At 52.6% G+C, this 19,897-nt stretch overlaps 3 protein-coding genes across 6 annotated transcripts in view; 2 read left to right on the top strand and 1 right to left on the bottom strand.

The window, feature by feature from the left end:
- Positions 1 to 11,263, top strand: LOC147128587 (serine/threonine-protein kinase D3-like). Of its 3 annotated transcripts, none has more exons than XM_086019043.1 (20): positions 1 to 137; positions 657 to 901; positions 1,796 to 2,277; positions 3,793 to 3,931; positions 4,005 to 4,136; positions 4,471 to 4,637; positions 5,015 to 5,204; positions 5,279 to 5,356; positions 5,442 to 5,676; positions 5,919 to 6,042; positions 6,112 to 6,189; positions 6,564 to 6,807; positions 8,092 to 8,144; positions 8,218 to 8,290; positions 8,517 to 8,623; positions 8,971 to 9,132; positions 9,237 to 9,335; positions 9,415 to 9,682; positions 10,416 to 10,501; positions 10,571 to 11,263. In XM_086019043.1, the coding sequence occupies exons 3-20, from the start codon at positions 1,933 to 1,935 to the stop codon at positions 10,745 to 10,747; spliced, it is 2,757 nt and encodes a 918-aa protein (XP_085875169.1). In that variant the 5' UTR covers positions 1 to 137; positions 657 to 901; positions 1,796 to 1,932; the 3' UTR covers positions 10,748 to 11,263. The 3 variants fall into 3 exon arrangements, with proteins under 3 accessions (XP_085875169.1, XP_085875170.1, XP_085875168.1); XM_086019044.1 differs by having other exon boundaries at positions 5,018 to 5,204; XM_086019042.1 differs by having other exon boundaries at positions 10,416 to 11,263.
- Positions 10,173 to 12,040, bottom strand: ndufaf7 (NADH:ubiquinone oxidoreductase complex assembly factor 7). The gene is made up of 4 exons (XM_086019046.1): positions 11,881 to 12,040; positions 11,650 to 11,793; positions 11,402 to 11,575; positions 10,173 to 11,207 (listed from the first exon to the last, which is right to left on the bottom strand). Exons 1-4 carry the CDS (start codon positions 11,965 to 11,967, stop codon positions 10,989 to 10,991), a joined length of 624 nt encoding a protein of 207 aa, XP_085875172.1. The 5' UTR covers positions 11,968 to 12,040; the 3' UTR covers positions 10,173 to 10,988.
- The window catches only part of cebpz (CCAAT enhancer binding protein zeta), a 10,756-nt gene continuing 2,557 nt past the window's right edge, over positions 11,699 to 19,897 (top strand). Inside the window, exons 1-12 of one of the 2 annotated variants that reach the window (XM_086019036.1) lie at positions 11,703 to 13,427; positions 15,509 to 15,759; positions 15,907 to 17,387; positions 17,696 to 17,927; positions 18,014 to 18,176; positions 18,293 to 18,381; positions 18,575 to 18,628; positions 18,725 to 18,827; positions 18,912 to 18,971; positions 19,059 to 19,125; positions 19,398 to 19,504; positions 19,584 to 19,644. In XM_086019036.1, coding sequence (XP_085875162.1) covers positions 13,235 to 13,427; positions 15,509 to 15,759; positions 15,907 to 17,387; positions 17,696 to 17,927; positions 18,014 to 18,176; positions 18,293 to 18,381; positions 18,575 to 18,628; positions 18,725 to 18,827; positions 18,912 to 18,971; positions 19,059 to 19,125; positions 19,398 to 19,504; positions 19,584 to 19,644 — 2,861 coding nt within the window. In that variant the 5' untranslated portion in view covers positions 11,703 to 13,234. The other variant, XM_086019037.1, reaches the window with a different exon arrangement.

A 19,897-nucleotide genomic window follows, 5' to 3' on the forward strand; every position in this document is an offset into this window, starting at 1 on the left:
TTTTGAAGGCATGCCGTAAGGGACAATGGCTGTTTTGATTGCTAATTGACGGGAATAAGAGACGTGGACACCGAAAACGAAGATTGTCAGATATACAATTTCAACGGTTTAAAGATACTTAGCCCGGTGGCATCAAGGTAAAAAAAAAAAAAAAAGTGTGTTTGTCTCGTGTGTTTGAATTTTTCAGTTTGATTTATGACGCCTTACCTGTATGGTAGAGAGGTAAGACGTTTTTAGCATTTAGCTCCCTTCAGTGAATGGTGCTCAATGCTTAACGTCTGCTTTTATCGAGCTGTTCGTTTTATTTTGTCGCTCTTATGGTGTAAGTTGTTTTTGTTGAAGTCTTAAAAGGTGATTAAGAAAACTTAAGAGTAAAAGTAAAACTTCCAAGGCTTTGTCGCATTTAAAAGAGCAAAATTGCTGTACCCACTAATGTCCACCAGATGACGCCCGTTTGTCATTTCATAAAAGTTGAATGGCGCCAACTCGTCAAAAATAATAGTCACTTGTTGTTAACTGTTCGCTGGTAGGTTTGATCAAAAGTGTTTCATGATTAAGAGGTGCTAATGAAATTGTCGAAGTTATTCAAACTACTAAATGTACGCGACGTGTGCTGAAAAAAAATCTCTGACGTCATGCTTGTGTTCCTCGCAAAGTGCGTCAGAGTGGGACGTCGCGTTTCTGCCGGCCTGCCTCAGCCGTGCGGGAACGCGCACACCGACGCGCAAGCGCGGGGAGCAAGGTGGAAATGGTTTGGGTTCAAGCGCACAGCACAGGACGACTTGTGCAGACAGTCGGGCGTCCAAATGACGTCCAGCCACTTTGCTGTCCGACAGCAACTTCTCCTCCTCCTCCTGCTGCTGCTGCTGCTTCTTCGTCTTCTTGGTCGCGCTGATGTGAGGTACTCGTGCCTTCTTTTTTTTACATGTATATTATTATTTAGTCACGAACTTTTCATTTTGCTCGTTTGTACTCGTTTGTAAAAAGACACAAATTGAGATTGAGCACTCTTTGGGCTAACAACTCGCGAACTTCTACTACTCATCCAGTAATTATTACAAATGATTAATGATTTGTCATAATAACTATTACAATTTCTCACTCAGATCACCTCTTCACGAAATAAGAGGGGGATTTGTTGCTGTTAACAGGGTTTATATTTGCACCTGTTCACATTTTAACTGTTCTGTGAAAGTATGTTAATCTTTGATTAACATCGTTCGAGTCAAATATTTATTTTTTGCACCACGTGATACATTTAAGAAGTATTTGTGTGTTAAATTTAAGGGAGATTTGAGAAGAGTCCTACACGGGCCATTCATTTTCTCACGATTGGCGTTACATTGTCTTTTTGTTAATCGGGGCGTCAGCATGATCCTGAACGGAGCAGACCTCACACGGTTAAAATAGATAAATAAATAAAATCTACTTTGGACCGGTGGCAGCAGGCAGTGGTCAACTTTACTTTTCATGATGACCAAAAATTAATACAATTTTATAATAGACTAAAAATATTTAGAAAATAGAAATGTTTTTTATAAAGAGCATAATATTTAATGATGAGTAAAGTTTGGTTCATGTCAATACAATGACTTGGAGTAAAAGTTTGACGTGCACAGTCGGTTGTCTTCATTGGCAGAGATAGGACCAAGGTGGGGCGAGACATTCCAGCGCCCAGAAGGGACCTAGCACGCTGAACTCACCATTGATTTTCAATAAAACAAATGTAAAAAATACACTTTAGATGAGTGACGGCATCTTTTCACTTGCTGACTTGATGTGTTTGTGTGTCCAGATGGTGACAAACTGTGAGCGGCGTCTAAACCTTGCGGCTTGGCCACAGGAAGTGATGTTTGCATCCTGAGAAATGTGACGTGAGAGGACGCCAAGGAGAACAAACGAGACGGACTCGTCCGTTTCACGTCGCCGTTCATGTCGTCCGAAAGCAGCTCGCCGCCGCCGCCTTCCCGCCCGGCTCCCTCGCCGTCACCGGTCCCGTCCGACGGTCGACCCGGCGTCTCTGCCCCCGATGTCTCCGCCCCCGATGTCTCCGGCCCCGACGTCTCCGCCCCCGGCGTCTCCGGCCCCGACGTCTCCGCCCCCGGCGTCTCCGGCCCCGACGTCTCCGCCCCCGGCGTCTCCGGCCCCGACGTCTCCGCCCCCGGCGTCTCCTTCCTGCTCCAGATGGGACTGACCCGGGAGCCGCTGACCCTGGACGCCAACGAGCTCTCGCTGTCGGCCGTCGCCGAGCTCGTCTGCGCCGTGATCGACCACAAGGTACAAGCCAAAAGTCGCCACCCTCGCCGAGTTGGACTGGGCAACGCACTTCCTCGCGTTCCCTCAGCTAGGTGGCGCTAGATTCAGAATGCATTCACGCAGACAGTGAAAACATTATACAACATCAGCAAAAGACAACTACTTTTGGTCAACACAATTAACCACAACTTTAGAGTTGTGCTTCCCCATTCTGTGTGTGTGTGTGTGAGACGCGTAACAAGTGTCGCCCTCTGTGTTGCCGTGGCGACGTCCAGACACTCCACTGGCTTCCTCGTCCCACATGCTGGTCGCCATAGCGACCAAGGCCAAGCCCTACTCAGGTGCACCGAGTCGCGCTGACTGACGTTGGCGACTCAAGCATTTGCTCGACATGTTTTTAATCCTCACACAAAATGTTTCCCAACACGTCGGCTTCGCTTTCCACTTTGTGATGAGCAAATCCTCACTTGACCTTTGAGCTTGAACGTCACACGCACAGCTGCCGCCTGACGGCAAGATCTACACGGCAGACGCTCTTCCCGTGGCGCCCCCGAGAGGCTGCTCGCTTGTTTGCAGCCATCACAACCCAAAAGTTGCTTTTCGCCTCAGCCGGGAAATCAGGAAGCCACTTTGTGTGCGATGGAAATGAAGGCCAATCCGAGCAGGAAATCAGTCGTCGTCTTTGCATGAACGCCGGCACGCGTGGGCCTGGCAGGTCCACTTTTCACTCTTGGAAACAGGCGGTCCCAATCGTGAGAGGTCAGGGTCGTCCCAAAATGATTCTTTCTAAATTGTAACGTTATCTATTTTTAATCTATCCGTGCCAGCCATGTATATTGATATTAGCATCAGCGTGTTAGCATAACATAGCGCTCAGAGCAAGGCATGAAAAGAGTTAGGAGGAAGTTGACAATATTCCAGCACATGCCTGTGAAGTTTACATAACGCATGTTCTTTAGTCAAAATGTGTGTGTGTGTGAGTGTGAGTGTGCTTTTTATAGGATTAATGCTCTAGTCTGATGATGATTTCCTGAGTGCCATACAATTTAGAGGGCAACATTTGTGCTGCCCCCCGCTGGTCAAAAGATGTCAGCACCTCACGCATCGTCGCCGCTCTCCTTCCATCCCGACAGTCGGGGGCAAAGGTCACGGAGTGCCGGAGACCTCTTGTGACTTCGACCAGGTTGTGTGTGTGTGGGTGTGTGTGTGTGTGTTTGTGACCTGGTTAATAGCAGATTAAAGACAGACTCAGTGTGCATTAAACACCCGCTTGCCCATTAAAAGACGTCCGCAGGAAAATGGATTTTTTTTTCCCCTTCCCGAGGTCACACTCAGGGCAAAATAACATCAGATTAATGTTTCACATGTTTGGAGTGTCAATTTAACTCTGTGTGTGGGGGTGTGTGTGTGTGGGGGTGTTTTTTTCCTCCCACATCGCAAAAATATGTTTGCTTCCCTGAAGATGAATAAATTGCGAATACGTGTTTGCGCCACTGGTGGATGGTGACGTTGCACGTTTGTCTTGTTGCGCGCCAGTTCCCAGAATGCGGCTTCTTGCGGATGCACGACAAGATCCTGCTCTTTCGCCACGACCTGAACTCGGACAACATCCTGCAGAGAGTCACGGCCGCCGAGGACATCCGCGAGGGCGACCTGGTGGAGGCGGTCCTGTCGGGTCAGTGGGCCGGCGCCCTTTGTCGTCCCAAACGCCTTCTTTCCGGCGGTGACGTCGTCTTCTTTGATCGCAGCCTTCGCCTCGCCCGACCACCTCCAGATCTGCCCGCACGCGCTCTACGTGCACTCGTACCGCGCGCCTGCCTTCTGCGATCACTGCGGCCAGATGCTGTGGGGGCTCGTCCGCCAAGGCCTCAAGTGTGACGGTAACGCGCCTGCCTAAACTTGAACTTCAAAGTTGGGAAAAATCCATTGAAATGTTGAAAGCCGTATCTTGTGAGTAGATAGATCTTTGTACAAATGAGTGGGTGACCCGCAGGGGTCGATGCTGGGGCCTTTGTTGTTGTTGTTGTTGTTGTTGTTGTTTTGGTTCCTTGGAGACATGGTCGACCATAAACTGTCCTGGAAACCTCACTTAACCAAACAAAGGTGGCCTAACGCATATCAGCAAGTGTGCTCCAGCTCACTCTTTTCTGCTCTCTCGTTGTGCCTTTCTTGACTTGCGACGCTGACATAAAGCGTGCGTGTGCTCTTGTGCAGGTTGCGGTCTGAACTTCCACAAGCGCTGCGCGTTGAAGATTCCAAACAAGTGCAGCGGCGTCAAGAGGAGACGAGCCTCCAACGTCTCCCTGAGCGGCGCTCCCGCTTCTCTCGCACGGCCGCCCTCCCTAGACTTGCCCAAAACTTGCAGCGCGCCGCAGCATGAGGTACCGAGGCGCTCTAAATGTCTTGCGAATGCGCTGTGTTATATTGGCATGTTACATCCGAGTGTGACTTGTAGCACACTAGCTAGCCTGGATTGTCCAACCATCACACACGCACGCACACGCGCACACACACACACACACACACACACACACGGACGCTGACAGCGCCCGGAGGCAAAGCAATGGATTTTCCATCCTGTTTCACACACAGCTGATTGCATCATTAGAGGGTCACACTGTGCTCATTTGTCAGCTACAACAATATGTCATCATTGGAAACAATCTCCAGTCAAGTTGACGATTGTGAATTTCATGTCCAAGTGTTTTGTCTACTTTGCAGCGGTGATGCTCTCTCGTTTTTGCGTCTGTGTGCGCAGCAGCGAGCCCCGCCGCCGAGCGCCGCCAGTCGTACGCCGAGCGGCCGTCCCACCTGGATGGCCAAGACGGTCCCGGGCGGCGTGACGCTGCCGCACACCTTCTCGGTGCACACGTACGCGCGGCCCGCCGCGTGTCAGCACTGCAAGCGTCTGCTCAAGGGCCTCTTCAGGCAAGGCCTGCAGTGCAGAGGTCAGCGCGCCCGTCGCTAGCTTGCGTGCGCCCAAGCTTGCCGACGCTTCTGACGGGCGTGGCCTCCGTTTCAGATTGCAAGTTCAACTGTCACAAGCGATGCGCCCACAAAGCGCCCCGAGACTGCACGGGGGAGGTCCGCTTCAACGGAGGTGAGTCGGTGCGCGCGCGGGCTCGCCTCAAGTGCGGCGCGCGACGTGTGTGCGCCTTGACGTGCGGCGTCTCGGACTTGCCAAGGGACAACCGGTCCCGGCCTGGACGCCGAGTCCGCCATCCGGGTGGACCCGGGCGACGTCGGCAGCGACGGAGGCCACAGCGCCGACGAGCAGGACCGAGGGGGCGTGCTGGAGGACGCCAAGATCTTCGCCGGCGGATGCGGCGACAAGGACGATGACAAGGACGACGACGACGACGACGACGACAAGGATGAGGACGAGGACGGCAAGGACGACGAGACCGCGCCGGCTATCAGGTGACGTGCGCGTCCATCACAAACGTTTCGTTGTTTCGTGTTCCGATGGAGTAGAAAGAAGGACGTTCAAAAGCAAACAAGGAAGAGAAAAAAAAAGGCACAAGAACATGGGTAGAGTTTCAAACTGGGTTCAAAACGCAAATCGCTTGTGGTGCAGCTTTTCCAACTTTTTGATTGGCATTGATGTCAGGAAGAGAAGAAAGTGCAAAAAGCCATTTTTTTGCTGATTTTTTTGCACGCAGCCCGTCGAGCAGCAGCAACATCCCTCTGATGCGAGTGGTTCAGTCCATCAAACACGCCAAGAGGAGAAGCTCCACTGTGGTCAAAGAAGGTTGGATGGTGCACTACAGTAGTCATGACAACATGGTCAGTGCGCACACACACACACGCACACCCCCACACACACCCACTTGTGACCTTAACGTGTCCATACAGAGGAAGCGACATTTCTGGTGTCTGGACTGCAAAAGTCTGACGCTCTTCCAGAACCACAGCGGAGCCAAGTTCTACAAGGTACCACATAGACGAGATTGAAAGCTTGAAAGGAAACTTTGTCCTGGAGGATGAGCGCACACAATACACACGATGCATGGAAGAGAAGACTTAGGCCTAGACTCGATTTAGATAAGACTTAGTTTTCGATGTAGGCTCGACTAGATAGACAGTGAACGAGATTCAATCGAGATTGGATTTAGACGAGATGAGATTAGGTTTGACTAGATTAGAAGAAATGTGGTCCAAGACTAGACTCCGATGAGACTAGATATCGTCGTTTTTTGTCGAGACTAGATTTAGATAAGATTTAGTCCCCGTTTGGTTTTCGACTCCATTTGGACTTGGGCATTGCTTTGAGGTAACATCGTGGCGCTCGCGACGTGTGTCCTCAGGAGCTGTCGTTGTCGGAGATCCTGCGCGTGGAGGCGTCACAGGAAGCGGCGGGCCGCACGGCGGGCGGCGGTTCCGCCGCGTGCTTCCGCTTGGTGCTCGCGTCCGGCGCCGTCTACTACGTCGGCGAGGACGACGGCGGCGCGGCGCGGGAAACGGGCCGCGGCTGGGAGAAGGCCATCCGCCGGGCCATGATGCCCCTCACGCCCAAAGCCAGCCTGGGGGCCGGAAAGGGGCGGGGCCACGGTGAGTCAACAGAGACGCAAACGTAGTCGGTCCTGTGTGCGTCGCCGTTTGTCGTTGGACGGAAAGGAGAGCAGAGAGTGCCAGGGGCCCGGCCGGCCCTGCCGCAAATCAACGAAGCCTGGGAGTCATTGACTCCCCAAAAACGTTTTCAGGATTGCCCATATTAATGGTTAAAACCATCATGGTCCGCAAACTCTTAGATAGCATTTTAAACTCATCCTACAACATTAGCCTGAAAACTAAATAGCTCTCACGTGATTTGATTTCAGCAGATCTTGAACAGTTGATGTGTCTCGTCAACATGCAGTGGGGTCCCCCCCCACTATGCACGGGGGACAGGGACTGCGCCCGGCTGAAAATCGCAAAAATCTGGAAATAATTCACGCTCATAATTGCCATGTTAAAACATTTGGAAAAAACACCAAAAAGTGGGGGATTGGGTAAAAACAAAAAAAGGTTTGTTCTGCAAAAAATGGGGGATAAGTAGTAGAAAATCCACAATTGGATGAATTCACCAATGACAAACTGCAAATGTGCTGGAGTCCACTGTACTTCCTTGACACCAATTAGTACGCACATAAACGCTCACTTTGAAATGCGCTTTTGCGCCGACGTTCTTTTAGAGTCGACCAAAGCCAGGCGGGCACTTTGCACGGCGCCCGTCCGTGAACCTTGCGGCTAATATGGCACGTGAGCACTCGTTCGCGCAATCATCGCCCTTCTCGCTGCCGATTGGCGCTTGCACCGATGATGCGACGAAAAGCGGAATCCCGTCGGCGCTCACTCGGAGCGGAGCCGACGTCATCTGTCACGCTTGACGGCGGTCGCACTCAAGTGATTGTGATGAAGGGATTTCAGGGGATTTTACGCCTCATCTGGCTCGCTTTGCCGGGGCATTAACAAAAAAGCTTCAACTCCTTTTAAACCTTTTTACCTGGTTCTCCAACCCCCCCCCCCCCCCTTTTTTTTTCAATCACACTGCACATGCCATTATGCTAATGCACGTGTTACGCAACACACTTGTTTTTTTAATGTCAGACCAGCCCCAAATGGCAGGAAGCTCTCACTCAAGGAACAGGCAGTGCTCCTCACCAGTGAATAAATAAAAGTAGTGTGACCCAAATGTACGCAAGGGCGGCACGCGGCAGCCTTCCTGAATCAATAGCGGCGCTCTCATGGAAATTCACCGGCAGGCAGGCACTGTGCTGCCTTTATTGTGGAAGTGGAGATGGGTTTCACTGGGCTAAAAACAACAACAAGTGAAATGCGCTGCTATGTCCACAGAGGAGCTGACCGTCAGCATATCAGTTTGCAACTCGCAGATCCGCGAGAACGTGGTGAGTGCTCGCATGGTCACGGCACGGGCAAATCTTCTTCATCTTGATCGGGATTGGGTCCCTCCTCATCCAGGATATCAGCTCCGTCTATCAAATCTTTTCTGACGACGTTCTCGGATCGGGACAGTTTGGCATCGTGTACGGAGGTAAGATCGTCACGGAGCAACTTGCAGCGCGTACCCGTGGTATGCAGGCGCCCTCTCGTGGCGCACTAAAGACCCTTTGCCCCAGGACAGTCGATCACATTTGCATTTCATCTTTCAAAAGTGTTGTTTTTTTTTTTTTTTTTTTCCTTCACACTTTCCAATGCGGTGCAATGCTTTTTCTTCCACTTGGCTTTGTATTTTGTGCGGTTGTCGTGGTCCCGGTCAGGCCAACACAGAAAGAGCGGTCGCGACGTGGCCATCAAGATCATCGACAAGATGAGATTCCCCACCAAGCAGGAGAGCCAGCTGCGCAACGAGGTGGCCATCTTGCAGGTATTGCGCCCACTTAAATGGTGTGAAAAAGCTTCGACGGAAGGCAAGACGTATCCAGATCGGAATAACGTCCTGTCCAAAGTATGAAAAGCCTTCGGTTGCAACATCCTTTGGTGGGCCACATGCAGACTTGTTTCGTAGTCACACTCAATCAGCGAGCGCAAAATAGTTTGCGCGCCACTGCAAAATGACCTTTGTCACCTTCAGTTTGCCGGCCTTCGACTTGCGTTCGTTTATTGGGCAGCTCTGCACATCCGCATCCAAGACGGCCGACACAACGCGCCATCTCATCGCTCTCAAGGAGGCCGCTATTTGTTCTGTCTCTCTCTTTGTTTGTCTGTCCTCAGGACTTGCAGCACCCGGGCATCGTAAACCTGGACTGCATGTTCGAGACCCCCAAGCAGGTTTTTGTGGTCATGGAGAAGCTCCACGGTGACATGTTGGAGATGATCTTGTCCAGCGAGAAGAGTCGCCTGCCCGAGCGTCTCACCAAGTTCTTGGTGACGCAGGTGAGCGCCACTAATAAGCATTGCGCTCTCACTCACGCGCACTGGCCCGCCTTCTTCTCGGGACAAAAATCATTTGCGTGCTGGTTGCTGTTGCTCTTGTGCAGATCCTGGTGGCCCTCAGACATCTGCACTTGAAAAACATCGTCCACTGCGACCTGAAGCCCGAAAACGTCCTCCTGGCCTCGGCGGAACCTTTGCCACAGGTGCGAGCGCCACAGCGGCAAAGGCGTCGTCGCTTCCGCTGGACATGAACACCGTCGTTGTCGTCGTCGTCTTGGTCAGGTGAAGCTGTGCGACTTTGGCTTCGCCCGCATCATCGGCGAAAAGTCCTTCCGGCGCTCGGTGGTGGGCACGCCGGCCTACCTGGCGCCGGAGGTTCTTCGCAACAAAGGCTACAACCGCTCCCTGGACATGTGGTCGGTGGGCGTCATCGTCTACGTCAGCCTGAGCGGAACCTTCCCTTTCAACGAGGACGAGGACATCAACGACCAGATCCAGAACGCCGACTTCATGTACCCGCCCAGTCCCTGGAAGGAGATCTCAGAGGACGGTGAGACACCCGACAACTTGCCTGGCCCTCTCTAATGTGCGGGCCCCGTTCCAGCCCATCGTGGGAAAATCAGGATGGTTGGGAGACAACTCCTGACAAAAAAAAAACAAAAAAACATAACACATTTCTCGAGCAGCACTGTTATGTGTTGGTCCCACAATTAGCCGGATATATTCAACCAATTGGGAAATAACCAGGACAGCAGTTTACTAAGACTCTACCTTGTTGATGTTATCTACAATAAATCAGTTAAACTATTATTTTAAATGGACAAGTCACAAAAAGTCATCAATACACTTTTTTACAGAAATAAAAGAGCAACCTTTGATTTAAACTTTCGATTTTTACTTGACTAATTTTACTCGCACACCCAGTTACAGTCACTCGGATCAGTAGTGGGCAAACTATTGATTAAATAATTGGCTACTTGATTTTTTTTATTTATTAGAACTATAAGAAATTACATAATTATATAATGTATTCACGCCTCTTCAAATGCATACGTTTTATTGAATAATTGTTTCATAATAATGACATGAATCCTAAAAGAGACATTTCATTTTAAAATGAGAATGAACTACAAAAAAGGAGCTTTACATTGACAAAGTTCCATTCCTTTTTTGAAAAAACAAAAATCCAATGTGGCCCTTGAAGCACAAAAGTTTGCAGAGTCGTGCACCAGCGCGTCAAAAGCATCAGCTCCGCTTCTGAATGGCTGATCTCGTCTCCATAGCGACGGACCTGATCAACAACCTGCTGCAGGTGAAGATGAGGAAGCGCTACAGCGTGGACAAGTCGCTCAGTCACCCGTGGCTGCAGGTAAGCCAAAGGGCCGTTGGGCCCACTCGCCTTATCTGGATCAAGTCAGACTGGCGTCCGCCCCTGCAGGACTTGGACACTTGGAAGGACCTTCGGCAGTTGGAGACGCGACGCGGCGAGCGCTACATCACGCACCGGAGCGACGACGCCCGCTGGGAAGAAATTGCCGGCGACGCAGGCCGCTGCCGCCGCCGCCGCTTCGCGCAACGCGCCGCCTCGCCCCGCCGGGGCCAGCAGGAGTCCTAGTCTCCGGAGGGCCTTTGGAATCCGGGAGCCCCTCGGAATCCCAACATCGTGGCATTAATTGCCATTTGGCAATTGCAAAGATTTCAGGGGGAAAAAATGCCCGCGACAGACTGCATCGGGCCTTTCATCCAAATGAAGACAAAAGCGGCTCGATGGACTTGAGCTCAGGTAGTGACGCGTGACTCTTTTATTGACGGACTTGTTGATTGACTGCGTTCGGGTTGGTGTCGGCGCGGCCTCGTCAGGCGAAGCCGAGCTCGCTGAAGCCGGCCACAGGCGCCTGCGCCGGCGCCTTCTTCTCCAGCTTGAGGCCGGCGGCCATCTTGGGCCGGGCCAGGCGGCCGGGGTGCAGCAAGGCCGAGAACAGGAAGCGCTCGCCCATCTTGCCGCCGTCCGTCAGCGCCTCGTAGCCGCTGAGCAGCTGCTCCCTGACCGACCGCTCGCTGTTCCTCAGCAGGACCTGGCCGGGAAAATCGGGAGGCCAGAAAAGTCACTAAAGTAACCCATCTACCCGTGCGCCGAACTCTACATGTGCAATCTTTGCTCTCACTTGTAAGGCAATTGAACAGTTGGGCCTCACCAGTAACATGTATTTGTGCTACTAGTGTGACTTCAACTCGTTCAACTAGCGATGGGGCGCAGAAGCGCACTTACCTGCATGCGCACGTCGATGCCCATGTTCTTCAGGAAGGTCCTCTGAGCCAGCGGTCCCAAGCAGGCCACGCCCGTTCCGGCCACGCGCCGCACGTAGCTGAAATCCACATCCGCCGTGAGGTCGGCACAGCCGGGAGACGCCAGGACGTCGTGGAGACGGTGACCTTTGAAGCCCTGACGGGAACAGATGGAATGACATGGCGCGCGGCGGCCAATCGGAGATCGGCGCGACCGCGGCGCGCTCCTACCCGGAAGGTGTCCGTCTTGGTGCCGTCGTGGCCGTAGTCGGCGATCAGCGCCGCCCCGCCGTGCCGGGCCACCCGCCGCGCCAGCTGCTGGATGATGACGCCGCCCTCGGCGCAGACCTCCACGTGGTCCCGACTTTCGTCGGCCTGCACGCAAACCAATCATCATTTGTTTCAAAATATGAAATGGAGAAAAAAAAAAAAAAAAAAAAATCTCTCTCGGTAGCCACTGACCTGCACCAGCGTGGCGGAGGCCAGGGTGGGCGACGGCGCCACCACGAACCTCAGCCGGCCCGGCCGGCCGGGGTCCACGTCCACCATCACCTCGCGCCAACCTCGCTCGGTCCGCTGGCGCCCGACAAAGACCAAAAACAAGAAGATTCTCAAGGGACACGCTTAAGATGCTGCACGTGTTCACAAATGGAAATAGGAACGCACGGAGAAAATAGCACATTGATCCAGTTCAAATTTAAAAGAAGATCGGCGTCAAGAATGTGCGAAAGGCTGTAGTGGGGTACGTGTTGAGGGACTCTCAAGATTATTCTGCTGTGAGATTTTCCATACGGAAAACGAACAAAAGCAAGAAATCTTGTTGGTACCTGGAACTTGTGTATGGGTAGCGCGTCAAAGAACTCGTGAGCCAGAAAGATGCTGAAGCCTGGGGGAGGAAAATCAACTTGCCGTTAGTTCCTTCCACCATTACTCTTCTATTTACAGCGGCAAACTGGTCTCCAAATAATGAGAGCAACCTATGTGGCCCAGGCTCACTTTTGTCATTTCAACACTGTATGGATTTGTGTCTTAGTTTGGACAACAGTTCCGAAAAATTTGCCTCACGCGATCAACTACTGGGGACCTTGTCTGCCTCATTCACTGGCATGTATGCTTCCATTCATCGACGGGGATCCAATCGTTTACCGCCAGTGACGAACATTTTCATCAAGTAGGGGGCGCTGCGGGAAGAGGCTGTGTCCGGCTTGTCTGTGAAATTCAGGTTTGGGAACCGCTGTCATGACTAACATATGCCTCCAGATGGCGGCGTTGCAGCAGCAGTAGTAGAAGAAGAAGATTAGGCAGGCACTTCATTTCAAATGCTCTGAAACCATATGCGCTGGAAACAGCCGACGGTCAAAAAGTTTAGAATGCTGCATTTCTTACAGCGCAGCTCAGTGCTGCCGGGCACCTTGTGGCACAAATTGGAGCTACACTGAAGGCACGCGACTCGAAATTCTGTAAAAAGTCATCGACCAAAATGCATTCGAAATGTGCGATGTTGCGGGGGCGCGGAAGATGAACCTCAATATAGTTGAGGTTTGCTCGACTCTATTTTTTGTATTTTGGGCTTACCGGGCGGGACGTCGTCCAAGCGGCGGTACCAGGACACGGGCAGACCGGCGGCGCTTCGGCCGCGCCGGTAAACGGGCTCATCCTCCCGCTGGACCTCGCCGCCTCCGGTCCCGACCAGAGTCTGCGCCTGCAGACGACTCAGAACCGGACTCACCTCCACCAGGTGCAGCGACACCGAAGCCGAGCTCAGCACAGGCTGCAACTGAGCGAAAACCTGCGAGAGGAAGGAGAGGCCCACGTGATGAGGACGATGAGGATTTTGTCCGCGGAATGGCAAAAGGAAGGCGCGGCGCTCCCGTCCTACTCGGAGAATGTCGCTGGCCAAAGATCCTTTTCCGGGTCCCAGCTCCACCAGCTGGAGCTGTTGTGGCCGACCCGCCGCCATCCACTCGCTGACCACCCACACGCCCAGCAGCTGCGAAGACGGCAAGTAGGTAGGTGCATTTTAGTCAAGAGCATCCCTGACTATCATCAAAGACAAGGAACTATATTGAAGTGAGAGGAGGAGCTTTATTTAGAAAGCCCGTCGCCCTGTATAATGGAAAAGTAGTACTTTGCCGCCATCCCGCTTTGCACTTGAGATCAGCACAGCTATTGAGTTGAAGATAAAGATCAGGGAGTGAATCTCCTACAAAAGTAGGCACCTGACACTACAGAGTTTGTAAATGTATGCTATAAACGGAGTGTGCGGCAGTAGGAATGACCAAATGTGCGTTGCGATCAGGACAGACGATGAGGCGGTTCATGGAGTGAATGCGTGTAGTAAAAAAATAAAATAAAAATCTACACTCTACGGCCTAGCGGCGGCATTCTGGTCCACTTAGGGACGGATTTTTGTTGAGAAACAGTGAAGACAAATGTGAGCAAGCAAAAAAAAAAAGAGATGCTTGAAAGAGTTGAAGGACCTCTCCAAAGACCTGACTAATCTCTGGCGACGTGATGAAGTCTCCATCTGCTCCCAGCATGTTGTTCTTCACATAATATCCCTGAAGTTGCAAGATAAGCAAAGTGTGAGGCGCCGCGTGTCTCCTTGTGGACGTGGTGAAAATGAGCAAGTTGCAGACGCACCATCACGGGGTTGGTGAGCGCCTCTCTCATGTATTCGGCCACAGAAATGGGCCCGGTGGCTTTGATTTTGGACGTCAGGTGTCGCAGCAGGGAGGACCCGCTCGCGTCCTCCCCCGCAGAGGAAGACGAGGAGCTCCAAAGTCTGCCGGTTGCCGCTCGCCAGCGCACTGACAACAGACAAACTCGCTATGAAATATTCACTCACTCCCAACTCCCTTCTCAATCATCTCTCCACTTGTCCCTCGTTTATGGCGGGGCGACGTTCCTGAACCGCCACAATAGATGATAGTCTGCCAGGTATCTTTTTGCAGATGACGGTATCGCGGATTTTTCGTAACTGGCAACGAGTCGCCCAACACACAAAGTGGCTAACGGGATAGCTAATTACCAGCCAATCAAGTCTGCACTCTCATTCACTGACACCCACGTCACTCACCAAGACAGGCCCCGCCGTGTAAAAACCACACACATTCAAAGTTACAGATATACTGTGTAGAATGTGAGGATGGAAACCTCAAGTGGACAAATATAATACCTGCACCTGGCAAGAGTATTTTCTATTGGATTTGTGCATAAAGCTTTCAAAGATATATGCATAGTAAAAGAAATATATTAAGAACGCTACTTCGTCATAGGATTAAAAAGTGATTCCAAACACAGCCATTGTAATATTATGACATGCTTACTCGCTCACTGGCCACTACCGACAGCTGCTTCTAATATGCAAACAATACCGTTTGGAATGTCATGTCATGTTTCAATTTAAAGATGAGAAACCCTCATTGTAATGAATGAATGAATAATAAGTCCACACCGGACCGTGTTGAGGAATTGTTTTAGAAGGGCGAGCAAACGCCTTGTTCACCATCTTACCTGATGCCACCGGACTGATAGAAAGACTCAACCTGAGCAGTTGTTGTGTTTTGGCAGCACAAAGGCCCGTCATTTTGGCAGAATGTGAAGCAAGCAGAACACTGACGCTCACTCAAGTCTCACGCTTGACTTAAATTGTGCTCAATGGAACGATCAGCGCGTGAATCAACATTGACGACGAGCGTTAACATTAGCATGGGTAGCCAAAAGTGCGCCACGAGACAAAACACGAATAAAACGATGCTTTGGTTTCCCGTTCAAAATGCAGAAATTAAATTAGACTAGGCTTGACGATTATGTTATGGAATTATCCTTGCGGCAGGAGAAGACCTCCGTACTCGGGCATTTTGATGAAATGACAGTTAACGAACATCCGCTGTCCTTTCACAATTAAACAAGTCGCACATCTTATTTTTAAGAATTTGGATCCAATTACGGAATTATGGGTTACTGATTATGAAATAAAAATGTATACCGCTATGAATTTGAAGCCTCGTGTATCCCGGTTGCGGTTCATATTTGGTATGTTTTGAATTACTTTGAAAATTTGACCTGCACTTGTTAAAAACTTTAGTGCGGAAACGACCATGTGACGTCCAGCGGTTGGTTCACTTCCGGGTCGTGAGTCCTCATGTTAGCAGCATGGCGGCCAAAAGCAAGCGCCGAAGAAAGTCGAACGCGGGCAAAAAGTGGACAAATCAGCCCGAAAAGAACAATATGGAGGGGGAAAACTGCGATGACGAAGGGGACACGGTAGGCGACGGACCACAGGCGGAGGAGGACGACTTCAACCTGGAGGAAGTTCGGCGTCTCGGTGGCACTCAGGTGACTTGAAGCAAACATTCGGAGAGTTTTCAGATAAACAACGGTGGATAAAGTACTCGCGTTCTCGATAATTGTGTAAAAGAAAAAAAGGCCCCACTCCTCCCGTTGCACTTTGGGTGTTTTTTTATGGAACGTTGTTGTCTGCAGGCCGACTTCATATTCCTGTCCAACTTGGACGAGTCCAAAGATCTGGTGGACGGAGGGAAGCAAGGCGCCATAGATGACCTGGAGGAAGGAGAACTGGAAAAGTTCATCACTAAATTGGGCATTCGGGAGCTTGCCGCCGACTTGCAGAGCCTCCCAGACGAGACAGAGGAAACGGCGGTTCCGAAGAAGGATCCGCCAAAGGCTCAAGTGGAGAAACCTGCTGTGGCAAGAGCTTCCAAGGCACAGCAGAAGCCTTCTGAGGAGCAACAGAAGAAGAGGAAGAAGGAGAAGACGACGGCAGCGGCCGCAAAACGAGGCAAACAGAACGTGTTTGAGTTCCGTGAGAGGAAGGTCCTGCTGGTCAAGCCTGGAGGCAAATGGTACGAGCAGGAATACAGCGCAGAGGGCTCCACGCTCCCGCAGGATCCCGGCACGGTGTCGTCCTACGAGTCTCTGGCGCAGCGTCTCTACGAGGCCGACGTGGAGCTGTATAAGAGCAAGAAAAATCTGCAGAAAGGAGCCAACTCGGCCTGGATGAAGACGGTGGTCTCGGCCGGCGTCCTGGCCGACCGGATGGCGGCTATGACGGTTCTGATCCAGGACGCTCCGGTGCACATGCTGGAACACGTGGAGAGCCTGGTGTCCATGGTGATGAAGAAAGGCAACCGGCGCATGGGCCTGATGGCCCTGGACACGCTGCGCGAGCTCTTCCTGTCCGACCTGCTGCCCGAGGACAGGAAGCTGCGTCCCTTCGACCGGCACCCGTTCCACCGGCTGGAGGAGCTGGCGAGCGGCAACCGCGACGCCCGCGACCGCCGCCTGATCCTCTGGTACTTCGAGCACCAGCTGAAGCGGCACGTGGCCCGCTTCGTGGCCTCGCTGGACGCGGTGGCTCACGACACGGTGCCGGCCACCAAGGCCAAAGCGCTGGCCACCGCGCACGAGCTGCTGTGCCAGCGGCCCGAGCAGGAGCGGGCGCTGCTGGTCCAGCTGGTCAACAAGCTGGGCGACCCCGAGTACAAGATGGCGGCCAAGGCCTCGCACCTGCTGGAGACGCTGCTGCACAAGCACCCCAACATGAAGGTGGTGGTGTGCTGCGAGGTGGAGCGCCTCATGTTCCGCGCCAACATGAGCGCCAAGGCTCAGTACTACGCCGTCTGCTTCCTCAGCCAAGTGCGGCTCAGCCACGACGAGGACGCGCTGGCCGCCAAGCTCATCGCCGTCTACTTCTCCTTCTTCCGCGCCTGCGTCCGCAAGAAGGAGGTGCAGTCCAAGATGCTCAGCGCGCTGCTGTCGGGCGTCAACCGGGCCTACCCGTACGCCGGCGCCGGCGACGAGAAGGTCCGCGAGCAGATGGACACGCTCTTCAGGGTGGTCCACATGGTCAAGTTCAACACGGCCGTGCAGGCGCTCATGCTGCTCTTCCAAGTCATGGACGCCCAGCAGAGCGTCTCCGACCGCTACTACGTCGCCTTGTACAGGTGAGCCGGGCCGGGCCGGGCCGGGCCGGGCCACCGAAAAGTTGGCCCACTCTACGCTCTCACTCGCTGACGCCCACGTCACTCACGGAGCCAGGCCCCGCCTTTTAGCGCCACTCGCGTTGAAGTCGCGGCGGACAAAAACGACAACTGCGCTTCACATGCAGTCTTTTGATATGTGTGGTATCCGATTACTCAATCGATGAAATAATCGAGCGGGCGTATCGCGTTCTCAAAATATTCAAGTGAAAGGTTTGCCTGTGCCGCTGTGACCTTGTCTTGTGGCTCTCCTTCTTTGTTTTCTTGCTCAGGAAGCTTCTGGACGCCGGTCTGTCGACGTCCACTCGTCAGAACATGTTCCTCAACCTGCTCTACAAATCGCTGAAGGCCGACACGGTGCTGCGGCGCGTCAAAGCCTTCGTCAAGCGCCTGCTGCAGGTCAGCGCCGAGCAGGGGCCCAACTTTGCCTGCGGCGCCCTCTTCCTGGTCTCCGAGGTGATGCGGGCCAAGCCGGGACTCAAGACCTTGCTGCTGGAGGGCGGGGTACGCACCCGCGGGGCCTGCGGGAAGCGTCGGCGGCATCCCGTCACGCTGACTAGCATGTCTGACACGCGTTTTGTCTGACTCAGGACGCAGACGAGGTGTTCACAGACCTCCCCGAAGAAAAGGATGAAGACGAGGATGAAGAGGAGCGCTTCGTCGACGCCGACAAGGTGGAGGAGCCGGCGGCGACCACGAGCACGAGCGAGGCCAAACCTGCGGCGTCGTGGGTCCATCATCAGAACCTGCAAGGTCCGCCTCGCGCGCTCACTTGGCACGGCCGCCTTTTGCCGCCATCGCAGATGATTGATTGATTGATTGATTGATTGACGGACGTATTGATTGATGGATTGCCGCGCTGTCAACAGGCGGGACGCAGCTGCGGACGTACGACCCGGTGTGCAGGAACCCGCTATTCTGCGGCTCCAACCTCACCACATTGTGGGAACTTCAGCGAGTGAGAAACACCGCACGCTCGCGCGCGCCGTCTTTGTCGTCCTTTCAAAAGGAACGAAGCTTGAGAAGCGTCTTCATGTTTGTCGTCTCTGCCATCGCGAAATCGTGTCAAATGCGTCGTCTCGTATTTGTTGGCCCTCCATTGGAGCTTCCGGCGTTGTCGTCTGTGCCACGTTTGCTGTTTGCTTCCTCAGTTGGCGCTGCACTTCCACCCGTCGGTGTCGCTCTTCGCTCAAACTCTCCTGCGGGTGAGAAAACAAATTCCCAATTTGTGGCCGCCAATCCTTTTGTCTCCTGTTTGGTGCGGAGCGATTGCAAATGTGTGACCCGACGTGTGTGGACAGGACGACTTGATCCAGTACTCTGGCGACCCCCTGCAGGACTTCACCCTCATGCGCTTCCTCGACAGATTTGTCTTCAGAAACCCCAAACAGACCAAGGGCAAACGTAATCGTCACACACACACACACACACACACGAAAAACAACCCAAATGTCGCATTGAAATTGAGGGCAAATTTTTGTCACGCAGAGAACACGGACGCGTCAGTGTTGCAGCCCAAAGTGAAATCGCGTGGCAGCCGTTTAGCAGGTGACACCTTCCAGCAGCTTCTCGGGTCAAAAAGATTCCGTTGAAGAGGACGAAATGCAAACATTTCGTTTTTTTCTTGTGTTTCAGTGAACAGCGAAGAGTTTCTGTGCAAGGAAGAAAGTCAGATTCCCGTGGACCAAATCTTCTTTCATCGGTCAGTTTTGTCTTCTCCTCTGGCGTTGACGTCAGCGGCGGACACGATTGGAATTTGAATCGCTAGCTTGAAACCGCGCTGCGGTATTTGTGTGCTGGGTGTGTGGCTTTAAGGGGCGTGGCCTAGCGAGTGACATCGAGTTACCTTTAGTCCGCACGTGAGCATCCGGATGCGAGTTGCGGCACACGGCAGCTCAGTCTGGATTTGGTTGAGGGACAAGGGCATCCGATCTCTTTGTGAGCGGGCCGCTCTCGCCTTTTGTCGCCCGGCAGCTTCTTCAAGAAGCGTCAGCAGGAGAACGTGCTGCGCCGGCCCAAAAAGGACGACGACCGCGAGAGCCTGGAGGACGTCGACGACGACGAGTTTGAGAAGATCCTCGGTCGGTCGCCGCCGCCGCCTCCTCCTTTTGCGGCTCCTTCTCCTGCTCGTGGGCGGCTAACCACTTTTCTTTTCGACAGACTCGTGCGAAGCCGACTCGTACTTCACCGAGTTGCCAGATGAAGACTTGGACTTTGCTGGGTGAGCGAAACGGTTGTCGGTGTCTGTGTGCTTCAAAAGAAATATGAAGTGAAAAGAGGCTTGACGCAATTGTTTCAACGGCATACCTCTTAGAGGTGCGACCGTTAAGTCATTAATCAGTTGTCAAAATAATCCATTCATGGAAAATTATTTTTTGAGAATTGATGAATCATTTCGACCTTTTTTCCATGACAAAAATTGTCCAAAGCTCCGCCTTTTTATAATCCGCCCGATTTATGCCTAATTAGACATA

Source organism: Filicampus tigris, chromosome 20, assembly GCF_054856515.1.
Source record: "Filicampus tigris isolate MCC_2025a chromosome 20, RoL_Ftig_1.0, whole genome shotgun sequence".
In the NCBI taxonomy this organism is placed as follows: domain Eukaryota; kingdom Metazoa; phylum Chordata; class Actinopteri; order Syngnathiformes; family Syngnathidae; genus Filicampus; species Filicampus tigris.

What these genes read in the sequence shown, in the direction of transcription:
- LOC147128587 (XM_086019042.1), top strand. Translation starts at nt 1,933, where the DNA reads ATGTCGTCCGAAAGCAGCTCGCCGCCGCCGCCTTCCCGCCCGGCTCCC. An exon ending in GCGCCGTGATCGACCACAAG is followed by an intron (nt 2,278 to 3,792) that starts GTACAAGCCAAA and finishes GTTGCGCGCCAG; the next exon opens with TTCCCAGAATGCGGCTTCTT. An exon ending in GGAGGTCCGCTTCAACGGAG is followed by an intron (nt 5,357 to 5,441) that starts GTGAGTCGGTGC and finishes GGACTTGCCAAG; the next exon opens with GGACAACCGGTCCCGGCCTG.
- ndufaf7 (XM_086019046.1), bottom strand. Translation starts at nt 11,967, where the DNA reads ATGGTGGACGTGGACCCCGGCCGGCCGGGCCGGCTGAGGTTCGTGGTG. An exon ending in CCAAGACGGACACCTTCCGG is followed by an intron (nt 11,576 to 11,649) that starts GTAGGAGCGCGC and finishes TGTTCCCGTCAG; the next exon opens with GGCTTCAAAGGTCACCGTCT. An exon ending in GCATCGACGTGCGCATGCAG is followed by an intron (nt 11,208 to 11,401) that starts GTAAGTGCGCTT and finishes TTTCCCGGCCAG; the next exon opens with GTCCTGCTGAGGAACAGCGA.